This window comes from Oncorhynchus masou, chromosome 12 (genome assembly GCF_036934945.1).
Source record: "Oncorhynchus masou masou isolate Uvic2021 chromosome 12, UVic_Omas_1.1, whole genome shotgun sequence".
Taxonomy (NCBI): Eukaryota; Metazoa; Chordata; class Actinopteri; order Salmoniformes; family Salmonidae; genus Oncorhynchus; species Oncorhynchus masou.
In genome coordinates this window covers 26,460,384-26,474,146 of record NC_088223.1, presented here as the reverse complement: position 1 = coordinate 26,474,146, position 13,763 = coordinate 26,460,384, and the positions used below count along the sequence as shown (strand labels likewise).

Below are 13,763 nucleotides of genomic sequence, written 5' to 3'. Positions count from 1 at the left end.
AGGTCACGTAGGGGGAGAGAGCGAGAGAGGTCACGTAGGGGGAGAAGAGAGAGCGAGAGAGGTTACGTAGGGGGAGAAGAGAGAGCGAGAGAGGTTACGTAGGGGGAGAAGAGAGAGAGAGGTTACGTAGGGGGAGAAGAGAGAGAGAGGTTACGTAGGGGGAGAAAGAGAGAGAGAGAGGTTACGTAGGGGGAGAAGAGAGAGAGAGAGGTTACGTAGGGGGAAGAAGAGAGAGAGAGAGGTTACGTAGGGGGGGAAGAGAGAGAGAGAGGTTACGTAGGGGAGAAGAGAGAGAGAGAGGTTACGTAGGGGGAGAAGAGAGAGAGAGAGGTTACGTAGGGGGAGAAGAGAGAGAGAGGGGTTACGTAGGGGAGAAGAGAGAGAGAGAGGTTACGTAGGGGGAGAAGAGAGAGAGAGAGGTTACGTAGGGGGGGAGAGAGGTTACGAGAGAGAGAGAGGTTACGTAGGGGGGGGAGAGAGAGAGGTTACGTAGGGGGAGAGAGAGAGAGGTTACGTGGGGGAGAGAGAGAGAGGTTACGTAGGGGGGAGAGAGAGAGAGGTTACGTAGGGGGAGAGAGAGAGAGGTTACGTGGGGGAGAGAGAGAGAGGTTACGTAGGGGGAGAGAGAGAGAGGTTACGTAGGGGGAGAGAGAGAGAGGTTACGTAGGGGGAGAGAGAGAGAGGTTACGTAGGGGGGAGAGAGAGAGAGGTTACGTAGGGGGAGAGAGAGAGAGGTTACGTAGGGGGAGAGAGAGAGGTTACGTAGGGGGAGAGAGAGAGAGGTTACGTAGGGGGGGAGAGAGAGGTTACGTAGGGGGGGGAGAGAGAGGTTACGAGGGGGGGAGAGAGAGAGGTTACGTAGGGGGGGAGAGAGAGAGGTTACGTAGGGGGAGAGAGAGAGGTTACGTAGGGGGAGGGGGGAGAGAGAGAGAGGTTACGTAGGGGGAGAGAGAGAGAGAGGTTACGTAGGGGGGGGGAGAGAGAGAGAGAGGTTACGTAGGGGAGAGAGAGAGAGGTTACGTAGGGGGAGAGAGAGAGAGAGGTTACGTAGGGGGAGAGAGAGAGAGGTTACGTAGGGGGGAGAGAGAGAGAGGTTACGTAGGGGGAGAGAGAGAGAGGTTACGTAGGGGGAGAGAGAGAGGTTACGTAGGGGGAGAGAGAGAGAGGTTACGTAGGGGGGAGAGAGAGAGGTTACGTAGGGGGAGAGAGAGAGGTTACGAGGGGGGGAGAGAGAGAGGTTACGTAGGGGGGGGGAGAGAGAGAGAGAGGTTAGGGGGGGAGGAGAGAGAGAGGTTATGTAGGGGGAGAGGAGAGAGAGGTTATGTAGGGGGAGGGAGAGAGAGGTTATGTAGGGGGAGAGAGAGAGAGAGGTTATGTAGGGGGGAGAGAGAGAGAGGTTATGTAGGGGGAGAGAGAGAGAGGTTATGTAGGGGGAGAGAGAGAGAGAGAGGTTATGTAGGGGGGAGGAGAGAGAGGTTATGTAGGGAGAGAGAGAGAGAGAGGTTATGTAGGGGGATAGAGAGAGGTTATGTAGGGGGAGAGAGAGAGAGAGGTTATGTAGGGGGAGAGGGAGAGAGATTATGTAGGGGGAGAGAGAGAGAGGTTATGTAGGGGGAGAGAGAGAGAGAAAGGTTTTGTAGGGGGGGAAGGAGAGGGACAGATCACGGAGGGGGAGAGAGAGAAAGGTTATGTAGGTGTAGGGGGAAGAGAGAGAGAGATTATGTAGGGGGGAGAGAGAGGGGTTATGTAGGGGGGAGAGAGAGAGAGGTTATGTAGGGGGGAGAGAGAGAGGTTATGTAGGGGGGAGAGAGAGAGAGAGAGAGAAAGGTTATGTAGGGGGGGACGGAGAGGGACAGATCACGTAGGGGGGTAAGATAGAGAAAGGTTTTGTAGGGGGGAAGAGAGAGAGAAAGGTTATGTAGGGGGAGAGAGAGGTTATGTAGGGGGAGAGAGAGAGGTTATGTAGGACGAGAGAGAGAAAGGTTATGTAGGGCGAGAGAGAGAAAAAGGTTATGTAGGGCGAGAGAGAAAGGTTATGTAGGGCGAGAGAGAGAGAGAGGTTATGTAGGGGGAGAGAGAGAGAGAGGTTATGTAGCAGGAGAGAGAGGTCATGTAGCGAGAGAGAGACTTCATATTATCTCCCAGAGATTAGTCTACCTACTCCTCCACACACACCCCGCGCACTCAGAACCCACCACCCCGCGCACTCAGAACCCACCACCCCGCGCACTCAGAACCCACCACTCCGCGCACTCAGAACCCAACACCCCGCGCACTCAGAACCCACCCCGCCGCGCACTCAGAACCCACCACCGCCGCGCACTCAGAACCCACCACCGCCGCGCACTCAGAACCCACCCCCCGCGCACTCAGAACCCAACACCCCGCGCACTCAGAACCCACCCCGCCGCGCACTCAGAACCCACCACCAGAACCCAACACCCCGCGCACTCAGAACACCAGAACCCAACACCGCCGCGCACTCAGAACCCACCCCGCCGCGCACTCAGAACCCAACACCTCGCGCACTCAGAACCCAACACCCCGCGCACTCAGAACCCAACACCCCGCGCACTCAGAACCCAACACCCCGCGCACTCAGAACCCAACACCCCGCGCACTCAGAACCCAACACCTCGCGCACTCAGAACCCAACACCCCGCGCACTCAGAACCCAACACCTCGCGCACTCAGAACCCACCCTGCGCACTCACCCTGTCAGGGGCTTTATAGCCATATCTGTAGCTAGACTTCTAATCTTAATGATCCTTCTCGCTCGATCCCCCTCTCAGTCTTTCTCCATCTCTCTCACTGTCTAAAAGGCCGGGGCTGCTTCTCTCTCTCCATTGCTCTCTCTCCTTCCCTCTTTCTAGGCATCTCTCTCGCTCCCTCTCTCCGTGTAAAAGCATGTCGAGCGGTGCAATTAGCAACACACACTCCATTAATAAGGCTTAATACACGTGGCAGAAAGACTGAACGCAACATTAACTCCTCTGACTTTTACGCCGCTGTTTTATTCCCTTCTTTATTGGGCCTGATGGAGCGAAGCTGCCCTGCGCCGCCACACCCAAGTCACATGACGAAGGATAGATGAAAGGAGATAGCTAGAGAGACAGAGAGCGAAACGGCAAGGGCCACAGAGAGATGGAGGGAGAAAGAGATGAACAGAGTGAGAGATAAGAGATGGAGAGAGCTAGACGGAAGAGGAATAACAGGGCTCTTAAAATGGTCTTTTTCATGGTACATAGTAAAACGGTGGTTAATGTGTTGTAGCGCAAAGCAATGCGGTTTATTTTATTTATTTATTTTTACCTTTATTTAACTAGGCAAGTCAGTTAAGAACAAATTCTTATTTTCAATGACGGCCTAGGAACAGTGGGTTAACTGCCTGTTCAGGGGCAGAACGACAAATTTGTACCTTGTCAGCTCGGGGGTTTGAACTTGCAACCTTCCGGTTACTAGTCCAACGCTCTAACCACTAGGCTACCCTGCCGCCCCATGAATGACACACTATGTGCGTTTCTGAAGACTAGAGGCCATGCAGTACAAAGACATAGCACAGCTTTAGTGTGAGAACTCAGAGCAACGCTGCTGGAGAATCACTGGTAAACCCCTAGTGACTGGTTGATAACAGTGTGGATTAACATTTTGTCCACTATCTCCCTGGCCGTGTCTAATACCGCAGAAACGTCAAGCAAGCATTTTATTAGGTGACTTTACGGCCTGTACCAAATCAAATCTAATTTTATTGGTCACATACACATATTTAGCAGATGTTATTGGGGATGTAGAGAAATGCTTGTGTTCCTAGCTCCAACACCACTACTAACCTTGTTGTAGTCGACAAGCAGCTTCTTCAGGTTCTTCTAACAGTGTGTTTTCCACCACCACTAACCTTGTTGTAGTCGACAAGCAGCTTCTTCAGGTTCTTCTAACAGTGTGTTTTCCACCACCACTAACCTTGTTGTAGTCGACGTGCAGTTTCTCCTGCTCACTCTCCAGCTTGTCTTTCAGGTTCTTCTGTTCAGAGATATTATCCTGGATCTGAATCATCCTCATGTTCCTCTCTGCATAGCAATAAGGACACCAATCAATAAACCACCATCACAATCTACACACATCAATAGGACCGATCCCAATCTATCTCCATCTATACACGGGAAAAGGCAGACGAGAAACACGGTGTGCCAATCTGATGGGCGACAGCTGGGGGATGTTGTTCTGATGGGAGATAGCTGGGGAGTGGAGGATGTTCTTCTGATGGGAGATAGCTGGGGGTGGGGGATGTTCTGATGGGAGATAGCTGGGGGTGGGGGATGTTCTGATGGGAGTTAGCTGGGGGTGGGGGATGTTGTTCAAGGTTATACACGTTTGAAAGCACACTCGCAAACACACACACACAAAAACGGTCGAGCAAACACATATCTGGCAACGGCATCATCATTCATTTTGGGGGTCTTTATCCAAGGCTACATGCTGAGAGCCTATAGAACTCTGGCACATCTGTCTTTATTCTGGAAGCATCTGCCTTTAGTAACAACATTGATTAGAATAGTGTATTATGTTGGTAATGTAAGTCCATGTTTCCATTAGTCAGATGGTTTTTGTTTCCCTACTCACCCAGGTAATAGTTGACGAAGTCTGCAGTGAGGGCAGGCTGCTTGTGTTTCCTGCGCCCGTCCACACTTGCGCTGATGTCTGATGTGTCTACAGGGAAGATGTCCGTGCTGAAGAAGAAAAAAGAGATTTGAACCGACAACCCTCTGCTTCCTGGTCCACCTTTCTGACCTCTGACCTTTTTTTTTAAAGTATAGAGTGTGAATTCTATATTTGGGCTTCACCTCAATTCTTGGTTGCCTGAACACCATCTTTTTCCTACAGACATTAACTCCTACCTGATGCCCATGAGCTCGGCCTTCCTCATGAGTTTCCTGATGGCGGAGGCGCTGGAGGTCAGGGGTCGTGGAAGCTTCTCCCGGGGGACCCAGGCCTGGGGCCGAGTGTTACGGGACAGCTCTGCCCTGGCCCGGTACTGCTGCAGCCGGGTGGTGATACGGGCCTGCCAGGGGTTCAACACAACACAAAGAAACACACACTTCATTATCTAATGACAGCCCGGCTGTGTCCCAAATGGCACCCTATCCTATATATGGGCCCTGGTCAAAAGTAGTGCTTTATATAGGGAATAGGATCCCATTTGGGACCCAGACATTACAAATTACAACCTCCCCAGGTTGTTTCTGCTGTGTTCTCCAACTCACTTGTTCAAACAAAAAAGTCAATCAGTCAAAGACTGAATCTTGCATATAGAACAATTAACTATGAAGGAAACACTGACAAGCATTTCTATTCATGTTCAAAGACCACATTCTGCAGCCCTAACAGGGGCAAGCCAGTGTGAGTCTGAGCCAGTCTTGACCTCTCACCTGTGCCTCAGGGGCCAGCTGCTTCTCTTTGTCCTGTAGAGATGCCTTGCAGTAGGACTGGAGCGCCAGGTAGTTCTTCCTCTTCCATTTCCTGTCATAGCGGTCCGCATGCTGCTTACAATACGCAAAGAAGGGATCGGCTATGTCCTGGGGAAACAGACACACATGTTGAAAACCTGATCGACCACAGGTGAACATCTCTTCTTGTGCACTGTGTATGACATGTCTTTCAGCACTCTTCAGTCAACAGATCTGTTATCCTGTGTAAAATAGTCACTTACGGCGCAGTCGGACCACTTGAAGTTTTCCACATTTTGTTACGTTTCAGCCTTATTCCCAAATCTCCTTAAATAGTTTTTCCCTCATCAATCTACACATAACACCTCATGATTTTGTTTTGCTTTGTAAATGTATAATACACATTTTACAAAATAAAATATCACAATTACATAAGTATTCAGGCCCTTAACTCAGTACTTTATTGAAGCATCTTTGGCAGCGATTACAGCCTCAAGTCTTCTTGGGTATGACGCTACAAGCTTAGCACACTTGTATTTGGGGAGTTTCTCCCATTCTTCTCTGCAGATCCTATCAAGCTCTGTCAGATTGGATGGGAAGCGTTGCACCACAGCTATTTTCAGGTCTTGCCAGAGTTCAATCGGGTTCAAGTCCGGGCTCTGGCTGAGCCACTCAAGGACATTCAGAGACTTGTCCTGAAGCCAATCCTGTGTTGTCTTGGCTGTGAGCTTCGGGTCGTTGTCCTGTTGGAAGGTGAACCTTTGTCCCAGTCTGAGGTCCTGAGCGCTCTGGAGCAGGTTTTCATCAAGGATCTCTCTGTACTATACTCTGTTCATCTTTCCCCGATCCTGACTAGTTTCCCAGTCTCTGCCGCTGAAAAACATCCCTACAGCATGATGCTGCCTCCACCATGGTTCACCGTAGGGATGGTGCCAGTTTTCCTCCAGATGTGGCGCTTGGCATTCACGCCAAAGAGTTCAATCTTGGTTTCATCAGACCAGAGAATCTTGTTTCTCATGGTCTGAGAGTCCTTTAGGTGCCTTTTGACAAACTCCAAGTGGGCTGTCGTGCCTTTTAGTAAGGAGTGGCTTCCGTCTGGCCACTCTACCATAAAGCCCTGATTGGTGGAGTGCAGCAGAGATGGTTGTCCTTCTGGAAGGTTCTCCCATCTCCACAGAGGAACTCTGTCCGAATGACCATTGGGTTCTAAGTCACCTCCCTGACCAAGGCCCTTCTCCCCCGATTGCTCAGTTTGGCTGGGCGGCCAGCTGGTGGTTGGTGGTTACAACCTTCTTCCATTTAAGAATGTTGGAGACAACTGTGTTCGTGGGGACCTTCATTGCTGCAAATATTTTATGTTACCCTTCCCCAGATCGGTGTCTCGACACAATCCTTTCTCAGAGCTCTACGGACAATTGCTTCGACCTCATGGCTTGGTTTTTGCTCTGACATGCACTGTCAACTGTGGGAACTTACATAGACAGGTGTGTGCCCTTCCCATGTCCAATCAATTGAATTTACCACAGGTGGACTCCAATGAAGTTGTAGAAACCTCTCAAGGATGATCAATGGAAACAGGATGCACCTGAGCTCTTTTAGCAAAGTCTCATAGCAAAGGGTCTGAATACTTATGTGAATAAGGTAAGTTTTTTATTTTTAATACACTTGCAAACATTTCTAAAAGCCTGTTTTCTCTTTGTCATTATGGGGTATTGTGTGTAGATTGATGAGGATTTATTTGATTTGATCCACTTTAGAATAAGGCTGTAACATAAAATGTGGAAAAAGGGAAGGGGTCTGAATACTTTCCAAATGGACTGTATGTAATTCAAAAGAATAATTGTATCATTGTTATGTGAGAAACATAACATCCATTTCGTGCTCTCAGAGTGATGAACTGTGCTCAATGCTGAAGTAGAGTGCATCTTATACCTAGAACTGAGTTTAGTGATGGTAATTTTTCTCAGAAATGGTCTTCCAAATTCCAGGTAAGAAAAGAGCGAAGAACAATGAAAGCCTCTGCTTCTTAATTATTTTCCATATCCACAACAACCATACAGCTCACCTGCTCAGTCAGGGAGGAAAAAAAAACCCCTCAAACTCAACCGTTTTCCCCCCTAGACAGGCAGGCAGCCCCTGGCTCCCCTAGAATCGTTTAGGCTTAAGGTGTTTCGGCAGATTTTATCAGAGGCTCCACCTGTTGATAGGGGCCCTTTGCCACAGCTCAATGGATTAAATGGATAGCGGTGAGCAGGCACTTTCTGGGCCGGGTTTATCAGTACGCCGGCTGCCTTTGTGCCGCAGAAATAAGTGACGCGAGGTGCATACATCAGCTGCACTGCAGACGGATCCTGAATACCAGCTATAACCAGATCCTTAGTGTCATCATTATACAGCCTTCCATGTTTTATTACATTCTCAATATAAGACTCTGCCTATAGCAGGAGGTTGATGAAGGAGCCAGGGCCAGTTTAAGAGACTGTTTTAAAGGACTAGTCATTTGTAAAATGAATACATTACTGTCTTATCGCAGGGAGTGACCTGAATCCTGCACTAAGAACCCCCCCCACCCCCCACGTTGTTCAAATGCATTTAAGGGACTATGAATGAGCTGTGCAAAGCTGTCAACGGGTGGCTAATTTGAAGAATCTGAAATCTCATATATATTTAGATTTGTTTAACACTTTTTTGGTTACTACATGATTCCAATTGTGTTTTTTCATTGTTCTGATGTCCTCACTATTATAAATAGTAAAAATAAAGAGAAACCCTGGAACGAGTAGCTGTGTCCAAACTTTTGACTTGTACTCTATATATACACAGGGTCACATGATTCATGTCCGGTCTTCTCTCACCTCCTCCGCAGCGGCCTCTGAGAGAAGCCCCTCCCTCTGAGCACAGGTCACATGGAAGTAGGATCGGCACATGCCAGCATCACAGCTGATACACACGCCTGTCCGGGCGAACCGGGCGTCCTCGCAGAAACTGCACTCCTAGACAAAAGAGAAAGCAAAAACATAGGTCAGAAACACCACTTATGAACAAAAGGTAAAAAGAAAATGGAGATCTCAGAAACTGCAGTCAGGGACAAAGGAAAACCTAGAGGTTCAGAAACTACAACATTGACTTTGCTCAGTTCTGCCAAAGGGACAAAGTGACCACTTGGAGAAACTTGCATATGCTTTAATTATTCATTTTTATGATAATACACATTTTTCAGCAGCAATTTCTTTTCAGTGTAAAATGGCCCTGGATCATATTTCTAAAAGTCACTCTCTTCAATAAAAGTGTATTCTATTGGCTTAGTGACCCTCAAACAGGGTTTCAGCTAGAATGAATGTCAGAGTGACTGTACGCTGATGGATCACTATGTTAAAGTTGGATGTAAAGTGTTGGACGGTAACCAACCACACGAGTCACTTTATTACTGTCTTAATTTTCTGCTCCTCATAAACCGGACTTATTCATCAACAGACAATGGGAAAGCAAAAATCTAAAACACCTTCCTCAGTCTTCCACTCTGACAAAGCATGTTTGAAGTAATACGGATTGATTTTGTTTCATACAATTTACTCTGTTTAACAGAATATTTCGATCGCCATCATCTTTATTCTAGAAAACATTTCCTTTGTACTTGCCTTGGCCCCATACTTGGAGTAGTTCATCTCTGTGAGGGTCACTGGTCGTAGTTTATCAATGTCCCCAAACGCTACTCCAGGGACGTAGAGCGCACAAACCACATGGACCCATCTAGAAAATACACATGAAAAGAAACAAAGATGCTTCAAATAGCCCCATTGCTGATGTATTTGCCTACTTAACCAATGAAAGCAAAGACCATTATACACATTGAGAGTATACTAAAACAGAGACTGGGTAGTCCACGTGAAGTAAACACAAGCTTTCTAATGGTCACAATTAAAGTGTTTGAACAGGATCTTAAACGCGTACACATTTGTAACATTGTAAGAATTGGAATGGCAGGATTTGTTGTTGCAGGATGTAAAATATAATACAAAATTGATGACATTGTACACAATGCACAATTTTCGGGGACCCGTTTTGGCTCGTGAGCGCTACTTTCAAAGCTACTGGCTGAAATTATACAAAACCTTTATAATGCATCTTTAAAGAGAAGATTGACCCATTTTGAATGTTATGTTATATTTGTGCATCTCTGAGCGATTTTGTATCTATTCCCTGGGTCATTTCATGTGTATCTGAACGATTGCCGTTCAAGCAGGCAGACATTCTGCAGGTATGATATAGCATTGTGATAAAGTCTCTCACTACACTGGACGTTAATAGGAATATGACTTTTAGATTCATACAGGTCAGATTTCAATACTGGTCAATGTCATAACGCGGGAAGTTGTCTTCTCTCAAATTAGTCATTGATCATATTTTTGTGATATTCCTACCTCAAGAAATGTGTAATTTAAAAGAGGGTCTAACACATTTCTCCTATTTGTCTGCCTCATCGGTCCGGGGTGTATTGCATGGTGTCGTTGTGAATGTCAGACTCCACTCTGTGAGGCACATCGATCTACAGGATGAACATGGTGAGATTGTAGACTCCCAAATTGATAGTTGGCTGTAAAATCGCCTGAACAAACTGCACTAACTTCTTCACATGCTGATATTGACTTTGGTATTATTTGTGCAGCTACATTTGCTAGCTAGCTAGCCAGCCAGCCAGCCCATAGAGAGATCATTGCATTGTGGATGTTGTAGTCGACTTGAGCTGCAACAGATTTCCACAACAATGTTCACGTTGCTAACAACCTTATTATATCGACAAAATGAAATATTTGTTAACAAAAAAAATACTGTTCTCACATATTAGAGTTATGTAACAATGTAAATAATAGGAATGAGTGCTTTTGGGGGGATTTTTCCTTTAAGTTATATTAGGCACTGCAAAAGCGTAAAATGTAAACAACTCAAAATCAGAAAACTTCACTCGGATAATTAACTGAAATTAATCACTTATACACTTAAAAACTTGGAAATCTTCAGTAGTTGATTTCAGCAGCCCAAGCCACACTCTCTGACTGAGCATCCGCTTGGTGTGACACAAATTCAAATGCAGACTTTGGGGAAGAGAATCCGAAGTCCAATATAAAGATATCCATCTCCACAGTTTAATTTGCTGTGTTTTTCATGCTCTAGTGAAGTAGTAAATTCGGGTGCAGGCTGGCTGAGGAGCACCATCAGCGATAGCGTGGCTGGAGTCTCCACGCTTCACATAACTCTCTCTCTCTTGCTATCCCTCACTGTCTCTCCTCTCTTTTTCTCCCCCCCCATCTTCTCCTTCCCTCACTTGCTTTCTTTCTTTCTTTCTCATCTCTCTATTCCTACCCTTCTCTCTTTTTCTTCCAGTCTTTCTCTCCCTCACTTTTTCTCTCCCTTCTCCATCTTCTTTACTTCTCCAACGCTGAATATAGGCATGGAGAGAGGCTTGTCTACAGTAAATGTAGAAATACATGTTAAATAGTTGATTTCCTATAGTGTAGGTAATTCCTATGGTGTTGATTGCAATTCCTACAGTGCACCTGACTGATCCAATGTAGTAATGCTCCGAAACAGGCAAATTAAATCATGTGAAAAATCATAAAATCAGTGTGTGGAATCATGGCTAGAGGTCGACCGATTATGATTTTCCAACGCCGATATCGATTATTGGAGGGCCAAAAAAAGCCGATACCGATTAATCGGACAATTTTTTAACAGTTTATTTGTAATAATGACAATTACAACTATACTGAATGAAAACTTATTTTTACTTAATATAATACATCAATAAAAACAATTTAGCCTCAAGTAAATAATGAAATATGTTCAATTTGGTTTAAATAATGCAAAAACAAAGTGTTGGAGAAGAAAGTAAAAGTGCAATATGTGCTATGTAAGAAAGCTAACGTTTATGTTCCTTGCTCAGAAAATGAGAACATACAGTGGGGCAAAAATAGTATTTAGTCAGCCACCAATTGTGCAAGTTCTCCCATTTAAAAAGATGAGGCCTGTAATTTTCATCATAGGTACACTTCAACTATGACAGACAAAATGAGAAAAAAAATCCATAAAATCACATTGTAGGATTTTTAATGAATTTATTTGCAAATTATGGTGGAAAATAAGTATTTTGTCACCTACAAACAAGCAAGATTTCTGGCTCTTACAGACCTGTAACTTCTTCTTTAAGAGCCTCCTCTGTCCTCCACTTGTTACCTGTATTAATGGCACCTGTTTGAACTTGTTATCAGTATAAAAGACACCTGTCCACAACCTCAAACAGTCACACTCCAAACTCCACTATGGCCAAGACCAAAGAGCTGTCAAAGGACACCAGAAACAAAATTGTAGACCTGCACCAGGCTGGGAAGACTGAATCTGCAATAGGTAAGCAGCTTCGTTTGAAGAAATCAACTGTGGGAGCAATTATTAGGAAATGGAAGACATACAAGACCACTGATAATCTCCCTCGATCTGGGGCTCCACGCAAGATCTCACCCCGTGGGGTCAAAATGATCACAAGAACGGTGAGCAAAAATCCCAGAACCACACGGGGAGGACCTAGTGAATGACCTGCAGAGAGCTGGGACCAAAGTAACAAAGCCTACCATCAGTAACACACTACGCCGCCAGGGACTCAAATCCTGCAGTGCCAGACGTGTCCCCCTGCTTAAGCCAGTACATGTCCAGGCCCGTCTGAAGTTTGCTAGAGAGCATTTGGATGATCCAGAAGATTAGGAGAATGTCATATGGTCAGATAAAACCAAAATAGAACTTTTGGTTTGGAGGATAAAGAATGCTGAGTTGCATCCAAAGAACACCATATCTACTGTGAAGCATGGGGGTGGAAACATCATGCTTTGGGGCTGTTTTTCTGCAAAGGGACCGGGACGACTGATCCGTGTAAAGGAAAGAATGAATGGGGCCATGTATCGTGAGATTTTGAGTGAAAACCTCCTTCCAACAGCAAGGGCATTGAAGATGAAACGTGGCTGGGTCTTTTAGCATGACAACGATCCCAAACACACCGCCCGGGCAACGAAGGAGTGGCTTCGTCAGAAGCAATTCAAGGTCCTAGAGTGGCCTAGCTAGTCTCCAGATCTCAACCCCATATAACATTTTTGGAGGGAGTAGAAAGTCCGTGTTGCCCAGCAACAGCCCCAAAACATCACTGCTCTAGAGATCTGCATGGAGGAATGGGCCAAAATACCAGCAACAGTGTGTGAAAACCTTGTGAAGACTTACAGAAAACGTTTGACCTCTGTCATTGCCAACAAAGGGTATATAACAAAGTATTGAGATAAACTTTTGTTATTGACCAAATACTTATTTTCCACCATAATTTGCAAATAAATTCATTAAAAATCCTACAATGTGATTTTCTGGATTTATTTTCTAATTTTGTCTGTCATAGTTGAAGTGTACCTATGATGAAAATTTACAGGCCTCTCATATTTTTAAGTGGGAGAACTTGCACAATTGGTGGCTGACTAAATACTTTTTTGCCCCACTGTATGAAAGCTGGTGGTTCCTTTTAACATGAGTCTTCAATATTCCCAGATAAGAAGTTTTAGGTTGTAGTTATTATAGGAATTATAGGACTAGGAATTATAGGACTTTCCCTCTATACCATTTGTATTTCATTAACCTTTGACTATTGGATGTTCTTATAGGCACTTTAGTATTGCCAGTGTAACAGTATAGCTTCCGTCCCTCTCCTCGCTCCTCCCTGGGCTCGAACCAGCAACACAACGACAGCCACCATCGAAGCAGCATAACCCATGCAGAGCAAGGGGAACCACTACTAGAAGGCTCAGAGCGAGTGACGTTTGAAACGCTATTAGCGCGCGCTCACTACCTAGCCATTTCACTTCAGTTACACCAGCCTCATCTCTAGTAATATCATCAACCACGTGTAGTTAACTAGTGATTATGATTGTTTTTTATAAAGATAAGTTTAATGCTTGCTCGCAACTTACCTTGGCTTACTGTATTCGCATAACAGGCAGTCTCCTTGTGGAGTGCAACGAGAGAGAGGCAGGTCGTTATTGCGTTGGACTAGTTAACTGTACGGTTGCAAGATTGGATCCCCCGAGCTGACAAGGTGAGAATCTGTCGTTCTGCCCCTGACCAAGGCAGTTAACCCACCGTTCCTAGGCTGTCATTGAAAATAAGAATGTGTTCTTATATATATATATATATATATATATTTATTTATTTTACTCTTTTTTTTACAAAATCGGAACCCAAAAATACCGATTTCTGATTGTTATGAAAACTTGAAATCGGCCCTAATTATTCGGC

The 13,763-nt window shown here is 45.6% G+C and overlaps 1 protein-coding gene across 3 annotated transcripts in view; it reads right to left on the bottom strand.

The window, feature by feature from the left end:
- The window catches only part of LOC135549770 (PHD finger protein 14-like), a 136,657-nt gene that overhangs the window by 105,679 nt on the left and 17,215 nt on the right, over nt 1-13,763 (bottom strand). For all 3 annotated transcript variants that reach the window (XM_064980046.1, XM_064980047.1, XM_064980048.1), the window contains exons 7-12: nt 9,083-9,194; nt 8,300-8,437; nt 5,427-5,573; nt 4,896-5,059; nt 4,621-4,727; nt 3,961-4,067 (exon numbers count right to left, since the gene is read on the bottom strand). In XM_064980046.1, coding sequence (XP_064836118.1) covers nt 3,961-4,067; nt 4,621-4,727; nt 4,896-5,059; nt 5,427-5,573; nt 8,300-8,437; nt 9,083-9,194 — 775 coding nt within the window. The remainder of the gene's footprint in view (nt 1-3,960; nt 4,068-4,620; nt 4,728-4,895; nt 5,060-5,426; nt 5,574-8,299; nt 8,438-9,082; nt 9,195-13,763) is intronic.